The sequence below is a fragment of the Echinops telfairi genome, unplaced genomic scaffold (genome assembly GCF_000313985.2).
Source record: "Echinops telfairi isolate 266 unplaced genomic scaffold, ASM31398v2 ScPeMD7_2573;HRSCAF=3158, whole genome shotgun sequence".
Classification (NCBI taxonomy): domain Eukaryota; kingdom Metazoa; phylum Chordata; class Mammalia; order Afrosoricida; family Tenrecidae; genus Echinops; species Echinops telfairi.
This window is the reverse complement of record NW_022106471.1, coordinates 10,781,448-10,798,760: the sequence shown is the minus strand read 5'-3', so window position 1 is coordinate 10,798,760 and position 17,313 is coordinate 10,781,448. Positions and strand designations below refer to the sequence as shown.

The 17,313-nt window shown below is 44.6% G+C and overlaps 1 protein-coding gene and 1 non-coding gene across 7 annotated transcripts in view; both read left to right on the top strand.

Annotated features, from left to right (window-relative positions):
- The window catches only part of SANBR (SANT and BTB domain regulator of CSR), a 52,120-nt gene extending 47,678 nt beyond the window's left edge, over positions 1 to 4,442 (top strand). For all 6 annotated transcript variants that reach the window (XM_045294116.1, XM_045294117.1, XM_045294114.1 and 3 more), the window contains 2 exons: positions 1,359 to 1,450; positions 2,586 to 4,442. In XM_045294116.1, coding sequence (XP_045150051.1) covers positions 1,359 to 1,450; positions 2,586 to 2,622 — 129 coding nt within the window. In that variant the 3' untranslated portion in view covers positions 2,623 to 4,442. The remainder of the gene's footprint in view (positions 1 to 1,358; positions 1,451 to 2,585) is intronic.
- On the top strand, positions 469 to 609 carry LOC115870907. Its single transcript, XR_004046988.1, has one exon. It is a non-coding gene; the product is annotated as a U4 spliceosomal RNA (small nuclear RNA).
- Positions 4,443 to 17,313: the final 12,871 nt, after the last annotated feature.

Below are 17,313 nucleotides of genomic sequence, written 5' to 3'. Positions count from 1 at the left end.
AAAACCGAAAAAAAAACCAGCCGTCCTCCTGGGGCATAAGCTGGTTGCACTCTTAACATCAAGAATTTATGAACGGCCTGGAATCTCAGGTTCTGTTGCTACGCGGAGTTGATGTGAGTACAGTCTGACTGACGGCTGCAGCCCATGCGCTGTTGCTTTGTGCAGATGGATTTCCTAATTGATTGAGCTCGCTTTACACTGCGCTTTGGGAACCCTGTTTTCAAAGCAGGCAAAAGATTGATCAAACCCTTCACCAAGGAAATATATAGGTGGCAACTAAGTACATGAAAAGATGCAAAATCATAAGTCATCAGAGAAATATACATTAAAGCCATACTGAGAGGGAAAAAAGGAGCCTATACGAAGGGCTCAAATAGAAAGTAAATGTTTAGAAAAGAATGATGGCAACATATGCACAAATATGCCTGATACAATTGATATATGGATTGTTATAAGAGCTGTAAGAGCAGCTTTGCGCAGTGGCAGTATCGTAGCCAATGAGGTGTACCCGAGACGCGATTATTGCTAATTGAAAACTTTTCCCAATACCCCGCCGTGACGACTTGAAATATAGTCGGCATTGGCAATTTTTGACGGTCTCCACGGAGACTGAATAAAAAGAAAAAAAAAAAGCTGTAAGAGCCCCCAATAAACTGATCTTTTAATAAATACATTTTTAAACCATAACGAGATACCCCTTATACACCAGCTAACATTAAAACAAGTACACACGTCACTGACATACCACGTGCAGTGAGAATAGAGAGCGACTGGGGTTCTCACACATACAAGAATGCAACATGACCGCTGGGGAGATGATTTGGCGATTTCCTATGAGGCTGTCCGCACACCACAGACAAGCCCGTGTGTTTATAGTACCTTTGTTCATGACCAGCCACCAGCAACAACCCCAGTGCCCTTTACCCAGTAAATAAATGGGTAAGCAAACTGGCATGTATAAGAAAGGGTCTGAGTGCCACGTGTGTCGGCGTGGATGGGGCTCCTGCGCATTACACAAAGTGAACGCACACAGACTGAAAAGGCCGCCGAGTGGAGGATTCCAGGTATTTAATATTCCGAAAAGTACCCAGCAGCTCTGGGGTGGCAGAGACAGATGGAGGAGGATGAGCTATAGCAGGGTCCTCTGGAGGGATAGGGCTGTCCTTGGTCCTTATTGCGACGGAACCTGGACCCTGAGGAGGGTGAGTTGTACTGTGTGTAATGTCTCCCTCGGTTTGCTTAAATATAAAAGACTCAAAATCAATTTACTCAGAAGCATAAAGAGTAGTACTGCTCTGCACGAGCAGGGCTGTTTCACTTTCCTGTGTTGATCACAGCACCGCTTCTGTCCTCCGCAGTTGGCAGGAGGGATTTACTCCAGGCTGGAAGCACAAATCAAGGCCTCCGTGCCCCCCAGCGGTCGGCAGAGCAGCACAGAGAAGAACACCAGGTAATGCCACACAAACCCAAAAAACAGCCCACTGCCATTGAGTCCGTACGGATCGAGAGCCACCCTGCAGGACAGGGAAGAGCTGCCCTTGTGGGTTTCTGTGACTCTAAAGCTGCACAAAAGCATTAACAATGACCCTGGCCTCCAAGCAGTGTTTTTCAGGGGTCAGTCCTTCCTTGGAGCACAGGAAGCTCATCGTTTGAACTTGGCTTTTTGGTTGGTTGGTTGTTTCAAGGATTCAGTCATCCAAAACTTAATTAGATCCTGTTGACTACTTATCTTGACAAAATTAAGTTTTTAAGTGTGAGACCTGTGCTAATATTAAAAACAAAACCCTGTTTACCTGAGTCTAAACCTGCAGCTGCCTGAGTGTAAAAGTCATAAGCACGATAGTTAATGAAAGCATCACTGTTGGTGTTTGTGTTTTCAGTTAAAAGTTTTCTGTTAAGTGCGGCAGCTGTGCTCTGAGCCAATGGGTGTAAACTGGAAAGCACAGGGCTTCTGTGCCTTAGCGGACTTTTTGTTCTGTTCGTTAATGAAATACCGTGACTTTGTGTAAATCATTGAGGCTTCTCTCATTCTTTATTACCTTACTCCGCTTAATGAGATTTACTCAGATCCTGTGTCATTTTACATCTCAGATCTTCTGTCCGGATTGATAGTTAACCAGGATCTGAATGTGACTGCTTACAATGCAAATGCCCTGTTGACAGTTCTGGAATTCAGAAAGTTCCGAAAGCCGGCTTCCCCCCACAACACACACACACACACACACACACACACACACACACACGTTTCTGGCAATTCAAACTTGAACTGAGCTTCTGTGTGGCTATAGAGTTGTAGCTTTCATGATCCTACCTAATGCCAAGAGCTTTCTCTACGGAAGAGATGTTAATGGGACACTGCACCGGACCTATAAATAAGATGTGTGCCATGTCTCTCGAAAATCTAAACATAGCTGAATTCCAAAATACATCTCACTCCAGATGTTGCAGGAAATGGGTTACAGAGCTACTTGAAGTTTCAATGGGCTTTGATAACTGCCGAGTAAGTGTAATATAAAGCAGCAGCGGCAGCACCCCATTGTTTGAGAAGCAATTCTGACTGTCTTTTCTGTTTTAAAAAAATGTAGGTCTAAAAGCCGTTTGGGCCCAGGGCGTCCCGTATAGAGTGCCTTCTGGATTCCACTAAAAAGACAGATTCCTGGTCATCGGAAGTGGCTGCCCTTCTTGGGAGACCTGCAGAAGATCTTTCAGATGTTTTAAGTTACTGAGTATTCTTGTAAGCCACATAGACCACAATGTGAAGAGAAATACATAGTTAGGTCTTAAGAAAACTGTAAGTAATCCACTTGAAATCTCCATTTCTTCTAGTGTTATTCTAAGTGATGTAGAAGAAGACAATTATTTTAAATGTACCGTCTTCAGGCTCCCACATTTGTTATCCTTGATTTATTTATTTGAACGAGACGAGGCCTAACCCTTAAGCTAAGGTTTCTAAAGAAGCTGAAAAAAACGTTATTGGAACGCAGCTGTGGTGTTTTCTGTGCATGTGCACTGGGTGTAGTGTGTCTCTTGGCCTGTACATCTCAGGACAGCAACAAGGACTGTGATTTGCTGGCAGTCCCCGGGATGCTAATTGTAAGTTTGCATGACCATTCAGGGATGATAGATTCCAAGACTGCGTTAAATAAAGTTTGAAGGTGAGGTATTTCCTGTGTTGGGCAGAGGGTCCTTACCCCCACCCCACCCCCAGCATTTGCAGAAAGCACAATGTTAAACTCCACTTTTGATTTCTGTCCCTTAAATGCTTGTCTCTTTGTCAGTTATCACCTTTCTTCTGTGAAGCTAGTGGCAGTCTGAGTTTGTTACAATAACTGTTGGTAGTTTTAGAAAACTCCATCACTTCAGTTGACACCAGCTGTACTTGTTCTCAGGGCCCAACCCCCAGCCATATTTCTACAGCCATTCCAGTAGCCCCTGAAAGCCGTTTGAATTACTCATGACTTCAGAGCTGTCTAGGAGACAATCCCAAAGATCTTTGATGGGTGAAAAATTTCTCAAGAAAAATCACAATAAAATTGTATTCTGTAGATCATGTTTTAATTTTTCTAACCAGGCAGAAAGCCTACTCAGGGAAAATCTATTCCAAACCATCAATAAACATATGATAAATTATGTGTTTGGAAATTACTTAGGTGTAGGTCTCTGAAAAATGTTAAGATGAATCGTTTTTATTTTTCAGCCTTCATTTGCCGTCTAATTGAAAACCTCCCAGTTGTTAAATTCAAGGACAGGCTCACAGAAGTGTGTTGGAATGGCAACTTCCGTAGGAATGTTGAAGTGTCACACTTGATTTAAACTATTTTAATCACTATTTTTCGTGAATCACTATTTTAAGTGAAAAGTTTAGTTAATAAATAAAACTGGGTATCATTTGATGTTGTAGGTATAGATTTACTTAAGTCTTTAACTTCTGTTTGGAAATTTTCTTCCAGTTCATATAGTTTCCAGTTATTTGATGCTTATGAAATAGACTGACAGTTTTTTCTTTTCAAAAAATGTTTTCTAGTACATTGTTTATACATTCTGTTAAATAACAGAATCTTGTTGTAGTTGGCTATGTTCTCTGATGAAAAGGTTTGGGGTTTGAATCTGTCCACAGGGCTCTGGTCACCACAACTTGAAGAGGAAAAGATTTTTAACTGACAGTGAAAAATAGAGCTGCTTCTCCCCTAGGGGAATTGTACCACTGAATTGATTTTTTTCTCCCACAACCTGGAGTTTATCAGAATTTGTTTCTCTTTAGAATGTGTTCCCCAGCTTATTAATATATCTATATTACCTATCACAGGTACCACGGACACTTTAATCAAACTGTTAATAGTATTTTTTTTTTTGCCAAATACTTTGAGGTTTTACCTAATGTCAATTCTGAATTCCCAGCTCTCTAATTGAAATAAATGTTAATGACAAAAGTTGTCCGAAAAGTTCGTTGATCTGAAATTATTCCATCTTCACTGGGAGGAAAAAACACACCGAGATGTGCTCTAGATGGCAAGGTTTTTTTCATGGAAAATTACTGCTGTTCCCAAGTGACCTTTTTAAGTTTTAACATTGTTTTAAATGATGTTATTCTGATAATGAGTGCATTCGGGTTGCAAATGTTACTGGTTTCCGTGCTTGGCTCCTAACTGAACACTCAGAAGCTTGAGTCTGTTCAGAAATGCCTCAGATGAAACAACTGACATCTACTTCCTCAAGTCCAGCCATCGAAAACGCTGGGAGAACACTTCTACCTTGACCCACACGGAGTCTCATGAATTAGAGACTCGCTCAGTGGCAACTAGTTTTTAAATATTTAGTCACTGTACCTCAGAAGTGTCTGAGAGATGAGCTAACTGGGTGTGTGGAAAAGAATAAGCATTAAGTCAGGACAGGTAAATTGAGGGCAGGGACTTCAATTTCAAAGATACAAATAGATTGAGAATAAAAGGATGGGTGGGGGGATCGGTGAGATGGTTAAAGTTTATTGTGCCAACCTGGTCAATAAACATGTGGGGTTAATTGAAGGTCGGAGAGATAAATGGCTCAGTGAGCCTCGCTCGCCTTTCTAGTTCTCGGGTCTCTTGCTTTCTGATGGTCAGACCAGCTGCCTTAGCCAGTTCCCTGCTTTAGCTGGCAAGGCTTACTTCCTGCAAGACATCCCTGAGGAGAAGCCGCATGGACCTACCCCGATGCAGCCCTGGGTGCTGGAGCAGCCGTGTGGAAACCCTGCCAGCACTGAGATGCTTACACGTTCACTGACTCGGCTTTCCTCCTGCAGTCGGCATCACTGTGTCTGTTTTGTGAGATGGAGGAGGACTTTGTGGATTGGTGTCGGACATATAGGTTCATGTTGGACTTGTGGGCTTGGGCAGCACTGGGTTGGGATGTTTTCCTTGTTGTGCACTTAATCTTTATCTAAAACTCTCTCTTACATGAGTTTCTGTGGATTTGTTTCTCTAAAGTACCCAGATTATTATAATCAGCAATCATTAGAAAAACTCAAGTGACTACACTGAGAGTCTAGACTTTAAAACAAAAAATGTTACCAGAAATAAAAGCATAATGATAAGTGAAATGATCAATTGATAAAGCACAACTATTCATGCATGCATCAAACCAAACAGTAAAGCTCCAAAATTCACGAAGTCAAAACTGACAGAGATGAAGGAGAAATAGATGATGTGCTAGTCTTGGTAGACTAGAGAAACAAATCCAGGAAGGCATATATGTATATAAGAAAGAGCTTTATAGACAAGAGCAACTGAATATTGAGGAAACATCCCGGCCCAGTCCAGGTCAAGTCCATAAATCCAATATTAGCCCATATGTCCATTACCAGTCTATAAATTCTTCAGACTCACACAACACATGCAATGACCTCGAACGCAGGAAGATTACAGGCCAGTGGGTGGAAAGTCCTGTGTGGTCCAGTGGTGATGTAAGCATCTCAGTGCCGGCAGGGTTCTCCATGTGGCTCCTCTGGCTCCTGGGCTCTAGCGGAGCTCTGTGTGTCTTGTCAGCAAGCATGTCTCCCAGGGAGTGAGCGTGTGTCCTGCCTCCCACAAGCTATTTATCTCCTTAGCGCCTCCAAATGAGGCCAAGCTGTGACCTGATTGACAGGCTAACACCCCCACACCCCACACCCCCGCTTCACTCATAACTCTCAAATTGAGAACAGAATATGTAACCACCACAGATAATTTGCGATAATGGTAAAACTTCAATTCCTCATTTTCAGTTGAGCCATGAGGTAGACAATAAAATAGAGCATTTATACCTCGCTTCACTCATAACTCAAATTGAGAACAGATTATGTAACCACCACAGATGATTTGCGATAATGGTAAGACTTCAATTCCTCATTTTCAGTTGAGCCATGAGGTAGACAATAAAATAGAGCATTTATACAGAACACTCAACACAACCAGATACACATGCTTAAGTCCACATGGAATATTCATCAGGCTTGTCTACTCTGACTCCCTGGGTCCCTCTGCAGGACAGACTTGAACTGCCTCGGGCTTCCAATTCTATCAGTCTTTATAGGAGGAGCTGGTGGGTTTGAACTGCTGACCTTTCAGTTAGCAGTCAGCTAGCTAATTCTAAAGTTTGTATGGAAATGCAAGAGACCCAAAATACCCAACAAAATACTAAAGAAGAACATAGTTGGAGGACTATTCTTGCCCAACTTTGAGATTTACCATAAAGCTACAACAATCAAAACATTGTAGTACTAGCAAAGGCGCAAACACCCCTGGAACAGAGTGGAAAGCTCAAAAATAGACCCACGCCAATATCTGTCAACTAACCTTTGACGAAAGAGCAAGGGAACTAATGGAGAAAGGATAGTCTTTTCCACTCTGTGAAAAAAACTTTAAAAAAAATACTTTTATAGGGGGCTCTTACATCTCTTATCATGACCCATACATTCATCCATTGTGTGAAGCACATTTGTACATATGTTGTCATCATCATTTCAAAGCATTTGAAATGATGCTTTGAGTCCTTGATATCAGCTCTTCATTTTTACCCCCTCTCTTCCCCCACCCTCCCTGCCTTGTGAACCCTTGATAAGTTATAAATTATTATTTTCATATCTTACATTGTCTTCTGCCACCCTTCAGAAAAACATTTTTATCCAAAAAAATTAATTGAGACAGAGCTTACATCTCTCATAAAAATTAACTCAAAATGAATCACAAAGCTAAATGTAATAGTGCCTGGCTATCAAAAGATATAGCGTCTGGGGTCTTAAAGGCTTGAAGGTAAACAAGCGGCCATCAAGCTCAGAAGCAACAAAGCCCACATGGAAGGAAGCACACCAGCCTGTGCGATCACGAGGTGTTGAAGGGATCACGTACAAGGCATCATCAGAACAAAAAAATCTTACTATAGTGAATGAGGTGGTGTGTGTGGAGTGGAGACCCAAAGCCCATTTGTAGGCCACTGGAAATCCCCTTGCAGAGTGGTCTTGGGGAGAAGAACTAGTCGGGGTGCAATGTAGCAAAGATGAAAAATACAACTTTCCTCTAGTTCCTAAATGCTTCCTCCTCCCCCACTATCATGATCCCAGTTCTACCTTGCAAGTCTGGCTAGATCAGAGGATGTACACTGGTACAGATAGGAACAAGAAACACAAGGAATCCAGGGTGGATGATCCCTTCAGGACCAATGGTGTGAGTGGCGAGACTGGAAGGGTGGGTTAGAAAGGGGGAACCGATTACAAGGATCTACATGTGGCCTCCTCCCTGGGGGACAGACAACAGAAAAGTGGGTGAAGGGAGATGTCGGACAGGGCAAGATATGACAAAATAATAATTTATAAATTATCAAGGATTCATGGGGGAGGCGGGAGCAGGGAGGGAGGGGAAAAACTGAGGAGCTGATGCCAGGGGCTTAGGTGGAGAGCACATGTTTTGAGAATGATGAGAGGAATGAAGGTACAAATGTGCTTTACATAATTGATGTATGTATGGATTGTGATAAGAGTTGTATGAGCCCCTAATATAATGATTAAAAAAAGGAAAAAAAGCTAAATGTAAGATACAAAATGACAACTTCTACTAGATAACTGGTGAAAATCTAGGTGACCTTGGGTTTAACAATGACTCTAGATCTTTGGATGTACCAGAAGTGTGATCTCAGAAAGAAAGAAAACAGTCACATCGGACTTCAATGTTGAACTGCCTGCTCTGGAATACCCTGTTAGAAGAAAGACTAGACTGGAAGAAAATGTTGACTAAACACGTAAGTGACAAATGATTGTACCCAAAATGTACAGAGCACTTTTAACCTTCGTAAGAAAACAGCCCAGTAAGTTAGCAAAAGATATGAACAAAAACCTCACCAAAGAAGGTAACACAGATGACACAGGAGAACATGAAAAAAACAAAACTCAGTATCGTATGTCTTCAGGGAATTGCAAATCAACACACCAGTGGCGTGCCCGGGTGTGCCTCTTGGAGTGGCTGATGTAAAACAGTGCCATGTCCATGAGCACGTACAGCAGCAGGAACACTTTTCTCCTTGCTGGTGGAAATGCAAAGTGGTACAGCCATGCTGGCACACAGACTGGAAGTTTCTTCCATAGCTCAACGTAGCATGTACTCCAGCCATTGCGCTTCTAGGTATTTCCCTAAGGGAGATAAAAATGAGCCCCACCACCACCACCACCACCACCACCCTCCCCTTCCCACCCACCCCCAAACGCACTGTCCCCACTGCAGGTGCCTGACCAACTGCCACCTTTGTTCTTCCCAGCCAGGTGGGGCCTGGAGGCAAAGACACAGAATCACGTGGGACAGACTGACAGGTGCGATGATTTTCCATTTTTGCTCTCCTAGATTTTCTTTATCACTGTTATTCACTATTTCAAGTAAGACAGCAGACACTTAGGTCCCTGCCACGCAGCACTTCAAGCAGGACAGCATCAGATTTCTGAGAGATAAAACATTCCAAATCCCCCATTCTGCATTTTCTTCTTCATTGATGTAAACACATCCCTTTGATTTTTTATTGTGTCCTATGCATATTTTTATACTTCTAACATATTTTACGAACCCACAATAGAATATACTAAAATCTATATCATGAACTCATACTGCATGTATCCTTACTGTTGTGGGTTTTCTTCCTCCTTAAGAATTTATGTTTTGGGGATCGGTAGCTTTAAATTTATCTGGAGAAATTTGGACCAGAGCTACCTGGCCAGCCGACTAGAAGAGATCCCATCCCCGTGCATTCCAAAGACAGAATAAGGAAATCATTGATGCGCACAAGCGTCAGATGATTCCCACGCTTAGCCACCTTGAAAGACAGAGTCCAGGGGCCCAGAGGGTTTCCCAGGCTAATCTCCAGGGTCCGGTGGCAGAGCTACTGAGGACAGCAGCAGACATTTCTTATGTGTACAAAGCTCCGCTCATCTGCTCAACCGATTAAGTGACACCAACCAGAAAGATGCGCGGGATTTATGTCCACACAAATGTAGACATGGCCCAGAGCAGCGGTTCACAACCTGTGGGTCGTGACCCCTTTGAGGGTTGAACGACCCTTTCACAGGGGTCACCCGATTCCTAATAGTAGCAAATTGACAGTGATAAAGTAGCAATGAAAATAATGTTATGGTTGGGGGTCACCACCACACGAGGAACTGTATGAAAGGATTGTGGCATCAGGAAAGTTGAGAACCACTGGCCTAAAGACTTCAATACCAGAGCACATTCTTTGTTCTCTCTTTTGCCTCTCACCCCTGCTTGCTCGCTTGTACGCGTGCGTGCGCGTGCTCTCTCTCTCTCTCTCTCTCTCTCTCTCCCTCTCTCCCTCTCTCTCTGGAGGACATCTTCCAGACTCTTTCTGGGGTTCCTGTCTCTGCTGTTTCCCAGAAGAAGCTGCCTTTGTGGCACCAGAGCCCTTTAACTCTTTCCTCGCCATACCCTACTGGGTCTGTATTAAACCTAATTTTCTCTTCCTTTCTGTAATAGCGGCTCTCGTGGTCTCTATACCTTGTAAGTTGCGAATTCTCTGGCTTTAGAAAAACGGCCAGTTCTAACCTTTATCTGGCTATCCTAAACTTTCATCTCATTTTCTTTGATTTCCTGTTCCCTACAAACAGCGAACCTCACCTCGGACCTCCTCTCTCAATAAATTTATTAAAGGTCTTGCTCTGTCTCTTATCTCTGAAAGACCTAACAATCTACAGGACAGTGACACATCATAGTCTCCCTTAGACCAGCTGGTGGGTTCAAACTGCTGACCTTTTGGTTAGCAGGTAAGTGCTTAAGCCACCATGCTACCAAAGCTTCTTGTCCTTTATTGGCTGTATGCAAACTAGCTAACTAGAGTATCATCTCACCATCCGTGGAGTCTTCAAAAAGTCTGTGGGGAAGTGGCATTTAAAGATAATGGAATTTCCCCATGAACTTTTAAAGTCCCTTAGTACACAGGCAACTTATGAAAGGGTGTGAAAAACTGAGTTTTTTATTTTAAGGTCATTTTACTGGGGGCTCTTATAAGAGCTCTTATAACAATCCATACATCAATTATATTAAGCATATTTCTATGTATGTTGCCATCATTATTTTATAAACATTTACTTCCTAATTGAGCCATTGGTATCAGCTTCTCTTTTTTCTCACCCTTACCCCCTCCCACCCTCATGAACCCTTGATAAATTATGGTTTTTTTCATACCTTACACTGACCGCTGTCTCCCTTCCGCCACGGTTTCTGTTCATCCCCCTGGGGGTGGTGGTATTTGTCGATCGATCATTTATATCAGTTCCCCCCTTCTACCCTTTCAACCCTACTTTCCCCCTCCCCTCCTGGTATTGCTACTCCCACTTCTGTTCCTAAGAGGTCTATTTGACCTGGATTCTGTTGTGTCACGAGCTCTTATCTGTACCAGTGTACATGCTCCGGTCTAGCTGGAGTTGTAAGGTAGAATTGGAGTCATGATAGGGGGGGGTGAGGAAGCCTCAAGGAATCAGAGGAATATTGTTTCATCAGAGCTACACTATGCCCTGGTTGACTCATCCCTTCCTTGTGGCCCTTCTGTGAGGGGATGTCCCATTGTCTACAGAGGAATATGGGGTCTCTGCTCCAACCCCTCTCAAAAAAACTGAGTTTTGAAGAAAGAGTTGGCTCAGTCATGTCTATCACATCCTTATCGTAACAGAAGTAAAAACTAGATATTGGCATATTGGTATTTGGTTTCAATGTCCTATTGAACATTACCCCCAAAAAAAGTTCACTGGGAGTGCCCAGGTGTTTGGGAGGGTGGGGGAGCTGGGGAAGGCATGGCAGCTCCTTGTGGGAGGAAACAAACGGTCCTTAGGGATGCAGCGACTGCAGCTAGAAACCCTCAGGTACTGTTTGCAGCGTGTTCAGACTCACAAAATGCAGAGACAGGCAGGGCACCGTGTCGGCGACATCTTTCGGTAAAGTTCGCATCTCCATTTTTCGCAGAAAACTAGGTGTCCTGGGTCTTCTCTGTGCAGGCGTCCTATGTGTGCACTTAGTAACTCTGCGGCAGACTCTTCAGGCATTTGAACAAGCCAGGTTAAGGGGCGCTGCTCACACTGGGTTGTTAGGTAGCTAGAGGCAGAAACCAGGGGTAGTCCCTCTACATGCCAAGGTCTCCCTGCTTCCCCCTTACAGGAAGCTGGAAGCCGGTCAAGGCTAGAGGACACGCCTCACAGTCAGGCCTTGGAGACCGGAGATCTACACTTGGGAAGGGACAAATCTAGGCCAGGTGGGCTTAATTCAGCCAATGGGTTCAACCAGTACCTCTGACCACCCTGAAAAGCCAGTATCCAAAGCCCACAGCCCTCTTTCCCATGCTGTGGTTTCTTTGGCCTCAGGTCTCCAGTGTGGGTGTGAAGTGCCCTGCAGGTGCCTGTGTAAAACCTGACTAGCCTTCTGTCCTTTATAAAAGCTCACTTGGATCACAAACATGTGTATTCTTCCTCCTGCAAAGCGGACGCATTTCCACAGGAGGAATCTAACAGTTCCAAACCATCAGCTGCTCCACTTAGCTGGGGGGTGGGGGTAGAGGTGGGGCTTTCTTCCTCCCTAAAGAGCCACAGCCTGGGAAACTCAAAGGGGTGCTTCTACCCTGTTCGGTAAGGCGGTCCTGAGTCAGAATTGACACGATGCAGTGAGTCTGGATTAATAAACAAGGTAAGCACACGCTTCCTTGTGCTTATGTACTAATCTAGTGCTGTTTCCAGTTTCCCCGCCGCATCACAGACTGCTTCAGGCTCTGGCGGGCTTGGCTCTCCCAACCCCGGGCACCTTCCTAGAGCAATGCCTTTCTCGAACCTTGCGATCCCCGACGGGAACGGAGGAGTGCCCAGGAAGCAAGGTAAGCACGAGTTCACTTGTGAGTACGTCCGTAGTGTTTCCACGTGTTCTCCGCCACGTGAACGTGTTCCCTAAAGATGCGTCAGCACAAGTAAGCCTGTGCTGACCTTGCTTATTGGATCATCTGCCCCGGTTAGAAAGGCATTTTGCATCAACTTCCTCACGATGAGTATAAAACGTGACACCTTCCCGAGAGGGTCGGTGAGGAACAGCGGCAGAGGTCACCGTGTATGTCGCCCGGTGGCGGAGGGGAGAGTAACTGGCGACATTTTCTGACCGCCAGGGGCCAGCGCGCGCCTCGCAGGGCCAGCTCGGCCGAGCGAGCTCTGCAAACCCACCACTCAGCTCCGGGCGCCGCGGCTTGTGCGCAGGCGCAACAGACGGCTGGTAGCGGTCCCGTGGGGGCGTGGGCTCTGGAGCATGCGCGCGCACGTACGTACGCTAGCACACACGCGTGCGCACTCGTCAGCATAGGCATCTTTCTGTCGTTGGGAAGCGGAGAAGCCCGCGCGCACAGGAAGCGCTTAGGATTCGGACGCGGCTCTTTGGAGCATGCGCTGTGCAAACAATTGTTTTTACCTTTGGGGAGGTCATCTTTGGGAGAATGGATGGCGTATTTAATTTTACGGCAGAACCTCTCTTTTTCCCCCCCCTCTTGGAAAAATGTTCCCGAACTGCAAATACGTAAAACAGCCCTTGTAATATACTCAACAGTCCAATAGAAAAATTAGGCAAAAAAACTGAGGAACAAAGAGACCACAGAAAAGTGGAAACCTTAAATAGATGAAAAGATGTTTGTTACAACTTCAGTTGTAATACGAAAACTGCACGTTAGCACTACTGAATCACTTATCAGATTGTCAATCCTTCGAACCATATTTGGCTCTTTATAGGAGCTTGACAGGAGCTTTGGTGGTGAAGTGGTTATGCATTTGGGCTGCTAACTGGAAGGTCCGCAGTTCGAAACCACCAGCCCCTCGTGGGAGAAGTACTGGACTTTCTACTCCCGTAAAGAGTGACAGTCTCAGGTGAGGTCTTGGTTACCACCAATCCCCCTTTCATTCCTGAGTCCCAGCGAGACTCAGGGAAGTAGAGTGACAGTGACTGGCCTGAGCTCCCGGAGCCGTCAGGTCTGCAACAGAAGAGGGGTCTCAACCTTCTCAGCAGATACAGAACTATTTGCTTGGACCCTGGAGACCCTGTGATCCCATCCACAATTGGCCTGCATTGTTTCCTTGAGGAGGAGGAAAGAAGATTGACGACAGTCACAACACATATAAAACAACTGGCCCAAAGGAGTAAAGGACCATGCAAATATTAGTCTGGAGAGGAGAACTAGATGGTGGTTGAATTGCACTAACAACTGCTTTGGAAAGGAGCACATTAAAAGTTCCTGGACAGCAGAGAAAAATGTGAAACAACTCAAAATCAAGAGTTCTTTATTGACTTTTGGTTGTCCGAACTCACATCTGTGTTAAAATAACCAAACATTTGGGGAACCGATTACAAGGATCTACATGTGACCTCCCTGGGGGACAGACAACAGAAAAGTGGTGAAGGAAGACGTTGGACAGGGCAAGATATGACAAAATAATAATTTATAAATTATCAAGGGCTCATGACAGAGGGGGAATTGGGGAGGGAGGGGGAAAATGAGGAGCTGATGCCAGGGGCCTAGGTGGAGAGCAAATGTTTTGAGAATGATGAGGGCAATGAATGTACAAATGTGCTGTACACAATCGATGTATGTATGGATTGTGATGAGTTGTATGAGCCCCTGAGATAGTTAATAAAACGATTTAAAAAAAAGAAAAATAAACAACAGTATACTAAAAAAAAGAATTGTATGAGTCCCTAATAAAATGATTTTTTAAAAATAGAAAAAATAATAAAATAAAATAACCAAACATTTAAGATGAACGGGGTAGCACTTAGCCAAGGACAAAGTTCAGAGGGTTGGATGGTACATTGAAAGGATTGCAAAGAGTTGAACCCGAATGTGTAACGCAATGTTGAATGTAAAACTGTGATCTGGACTGCAAACCTTCACTTCCTGTTAAAAGTTTTTATTTTTTTCATTAAGAGGAAAAAATTAAAAAGAATTACAGTCTCAAACCCACCCAGGCATTTCTACCCTCTCCTGTACAGTCATGGTCGCTATGATTCGGTATCGACTCGGGGGCAGTGAGCTTGGTTTTGTTTGATAGGAGGATGCAGGGAAGTAGGTTTTATTGTGTTGGTGGGATATCGAAATGTCATTTGCACTTTGATTCAATTCTCCTGCTTCTGGGAATTTTTCTGTACAAAGACGATACATGGTCTTTCACGGTACTGATTCTATTTTTTAATCACCTTCTTATGCTCAGGGTGAGATTTACGAAGCATCTTATTCTCCCCTTCAACAGCTTGCACACATTTGGTTGGTGACATTGGTTTCGAGCCCCTCAATTTAGCAGGATTCTTTTCCCTTCCTCTTTTAGTCCCTCTTTCCATTCATGCTTCCCTGCCTTTTGAATTTTGTTTTTTCCGCCAACACTGCTCATCTGGTCTTGTCCACTTGATAGTCCTGTCTGTTGCTTGGCTATAAAGTGAAAGGGTAGGAGTGAGGGGTTCTGTCCCAGGTTTGTAGGGTGTCTCAGGGCCTCGGGGATGCCAGCAGTCTCTTAGCAGGTCAGTAGGTCTTGTTTTTGGTTTTTTACTTTGAATTTTGTTCTAGATTTTTTTTCTCACCTCTGTCCAGGACTTTTTTACTGTCATTCTGATCAGGGCCATTAGTAACGGTAGCCAGGCACCACTTGATTCCTTTGATCTCAGGATAAAAGAATCTGCAGTCTGAGCAGGGTGGTCTTTTAGTTCTTTGGACTAACTGTTTCCTCAACTCTCTGCTTGTCTTCACTCTTTGCGAATAGGGAGAGACCCGGAGCTGCATCTTAGATGGCCACTCATGAGCTTTTTGTCCATCAGCTGTTTTTTAACCCCACATAATGCACCCCAAGCGTTTGTGTATATGACAGAGAATGAGGACGTTCCCCCTGACCTGCTAGTGGAGAGATCGCCAGGATCTATTGCGAACTGAAAAAAGTGCAGATGCATTTCTGCACCTTGTGTAGGAAAGAAAAAAACGAGATATGATTCTTCTCGGTTTTCACCTAAATTCTGGCAGCATGGCTTCGTATAGGTTGGTTGGGAAGACAGATGGAGTGAGAGATTCCTCGAGGTGTGTATGTACATCATCGATGGTTGGACCATGCGAATGGTATCCATGAAAAACACAACAGCAGAAAAACACAACAAAAGACAACGACAGCAGTGTTTTAAAAGAGGAGCCCTGGTTGTGCCGTGGTGAAGCACTTGGCTGCTGTCTGAAAAGTCAGGGGTTTTACCAGCCACTCTGGGGGCAAAGATGCAGCCATCTCCTTCCAGAAGGATTACCATCTCAGAGCCCTGATGGAGCACTGTTCTGTAGGGTGGGGAAGAGTCGGCATCTACTCAACTGGCCGTGCAGTTGTCTTTTGTGGCTTGAAATTGTTGTGCGGGTTGTTGTTTTCGGGGGGGCTATGTTTTTTAAAGGTCCCTGGGTAGCGGTTTGTGACCAGGTACTCATCTAAAGGTTTTCCGTTCAAGCCCACCCAACAGTGACCTGGAAGAAAGGCCTGGTGGTCTACTTCCACAAAATGTTATCTTATACCACATGAGTTGGAATCTGTGAGTTGGGATCACGCCACGACCACGGCTCAGTGTTTGTTTTGTGCTTCAGAAACGTGTCCATAAAAAGGGAGACGTCGCCTACAATCATACCTTCTCGGGAAAGGTACCTAACATTCGGAAGGAACGCTGGGTGTCTGTTCTCCTAACATTTATTGTAATCCCCTCCCCACCCAGTCTGTCGAGCGATTTTATCTGTATCCACGTAGCATTGCCTCAGAAAAGGAATCCCAGGACTTTCCTTCCTGTTTCCATTGTGCTTCCTCAAGGCCCGTGACGCCAGCTGGTGATGGTGCAGTGGCACCAGACCCGCAGAGGCAGGGGCAGATTTTTCTGTAACATTTCTAGACCTCTTGAGCTGTACATCGACCCTGGGCCAATCCCTCCAGACGGATGAGCCCTCCCGTGAGGGGCCCAGCGATCGTCCCAGTGCTTTCAGATGCACCCGTGTAACCAGTTGCCAGTGGCTCGCCAGGACAGCGAGAAACCACATGTGGCTTTGTAGCAGGACCTGACACAAAGCTGGCATTTGCCCCTCCGCTCAGTGCCACCCATGCTCAGGGCACGAGTGTCGCTGTGGCCTCGCGGGAAGATGATGGAAGGAAAGAGGGGGAGCAGTGGTGAGCCACCTGCTGTCATCTTCAACTTGCTTTTGAATGTTGAACGTGTGACGCTGTCATCCAAAGAAAATAATGCTTCGCGTATGAAAATTGGAGAGCATAATAATAAATGTAATTCCTTTGAATTTGCCACCTGATGTAAGAAGTAGTATTCATGTGGTTTAAGACAGCAGTTCTCAACCTGGGGGTGGCAACCCCTTTGGGGGCTCGAATGACCGTTTCACAGGGGTTGCCTAAGACCATCGGAAAATACATATTTCCAATGGTCTTAGGAACCGAGACACCGCTCCTGTATCTGTCTCCACCGACATGCAGATACGCCCACCGACAAGTACCCGTCATGGAGGCTGTTACCCATGCTACACCACCATGCTTCAAGATAAAATTTCATTTCTTTGTCATTAGAAACAAATATATAATTATGTATATATTGTTTTTGTGCTTAATCACTATGCTTTAATTATGTTCAATTTGTAACAATGAAAATACATCCTGCGTGGTGAAGAAAGCTGCTGGTGCCCAGTTATCAAACAATATAGTGTCTGGGGTCTTAAAGGCTTGAAGGTAAACAAGTGGCCATCTAGCTCAGAAGCAACAAAGCCCACATGGAAGAAGCACACCAGCCTGTG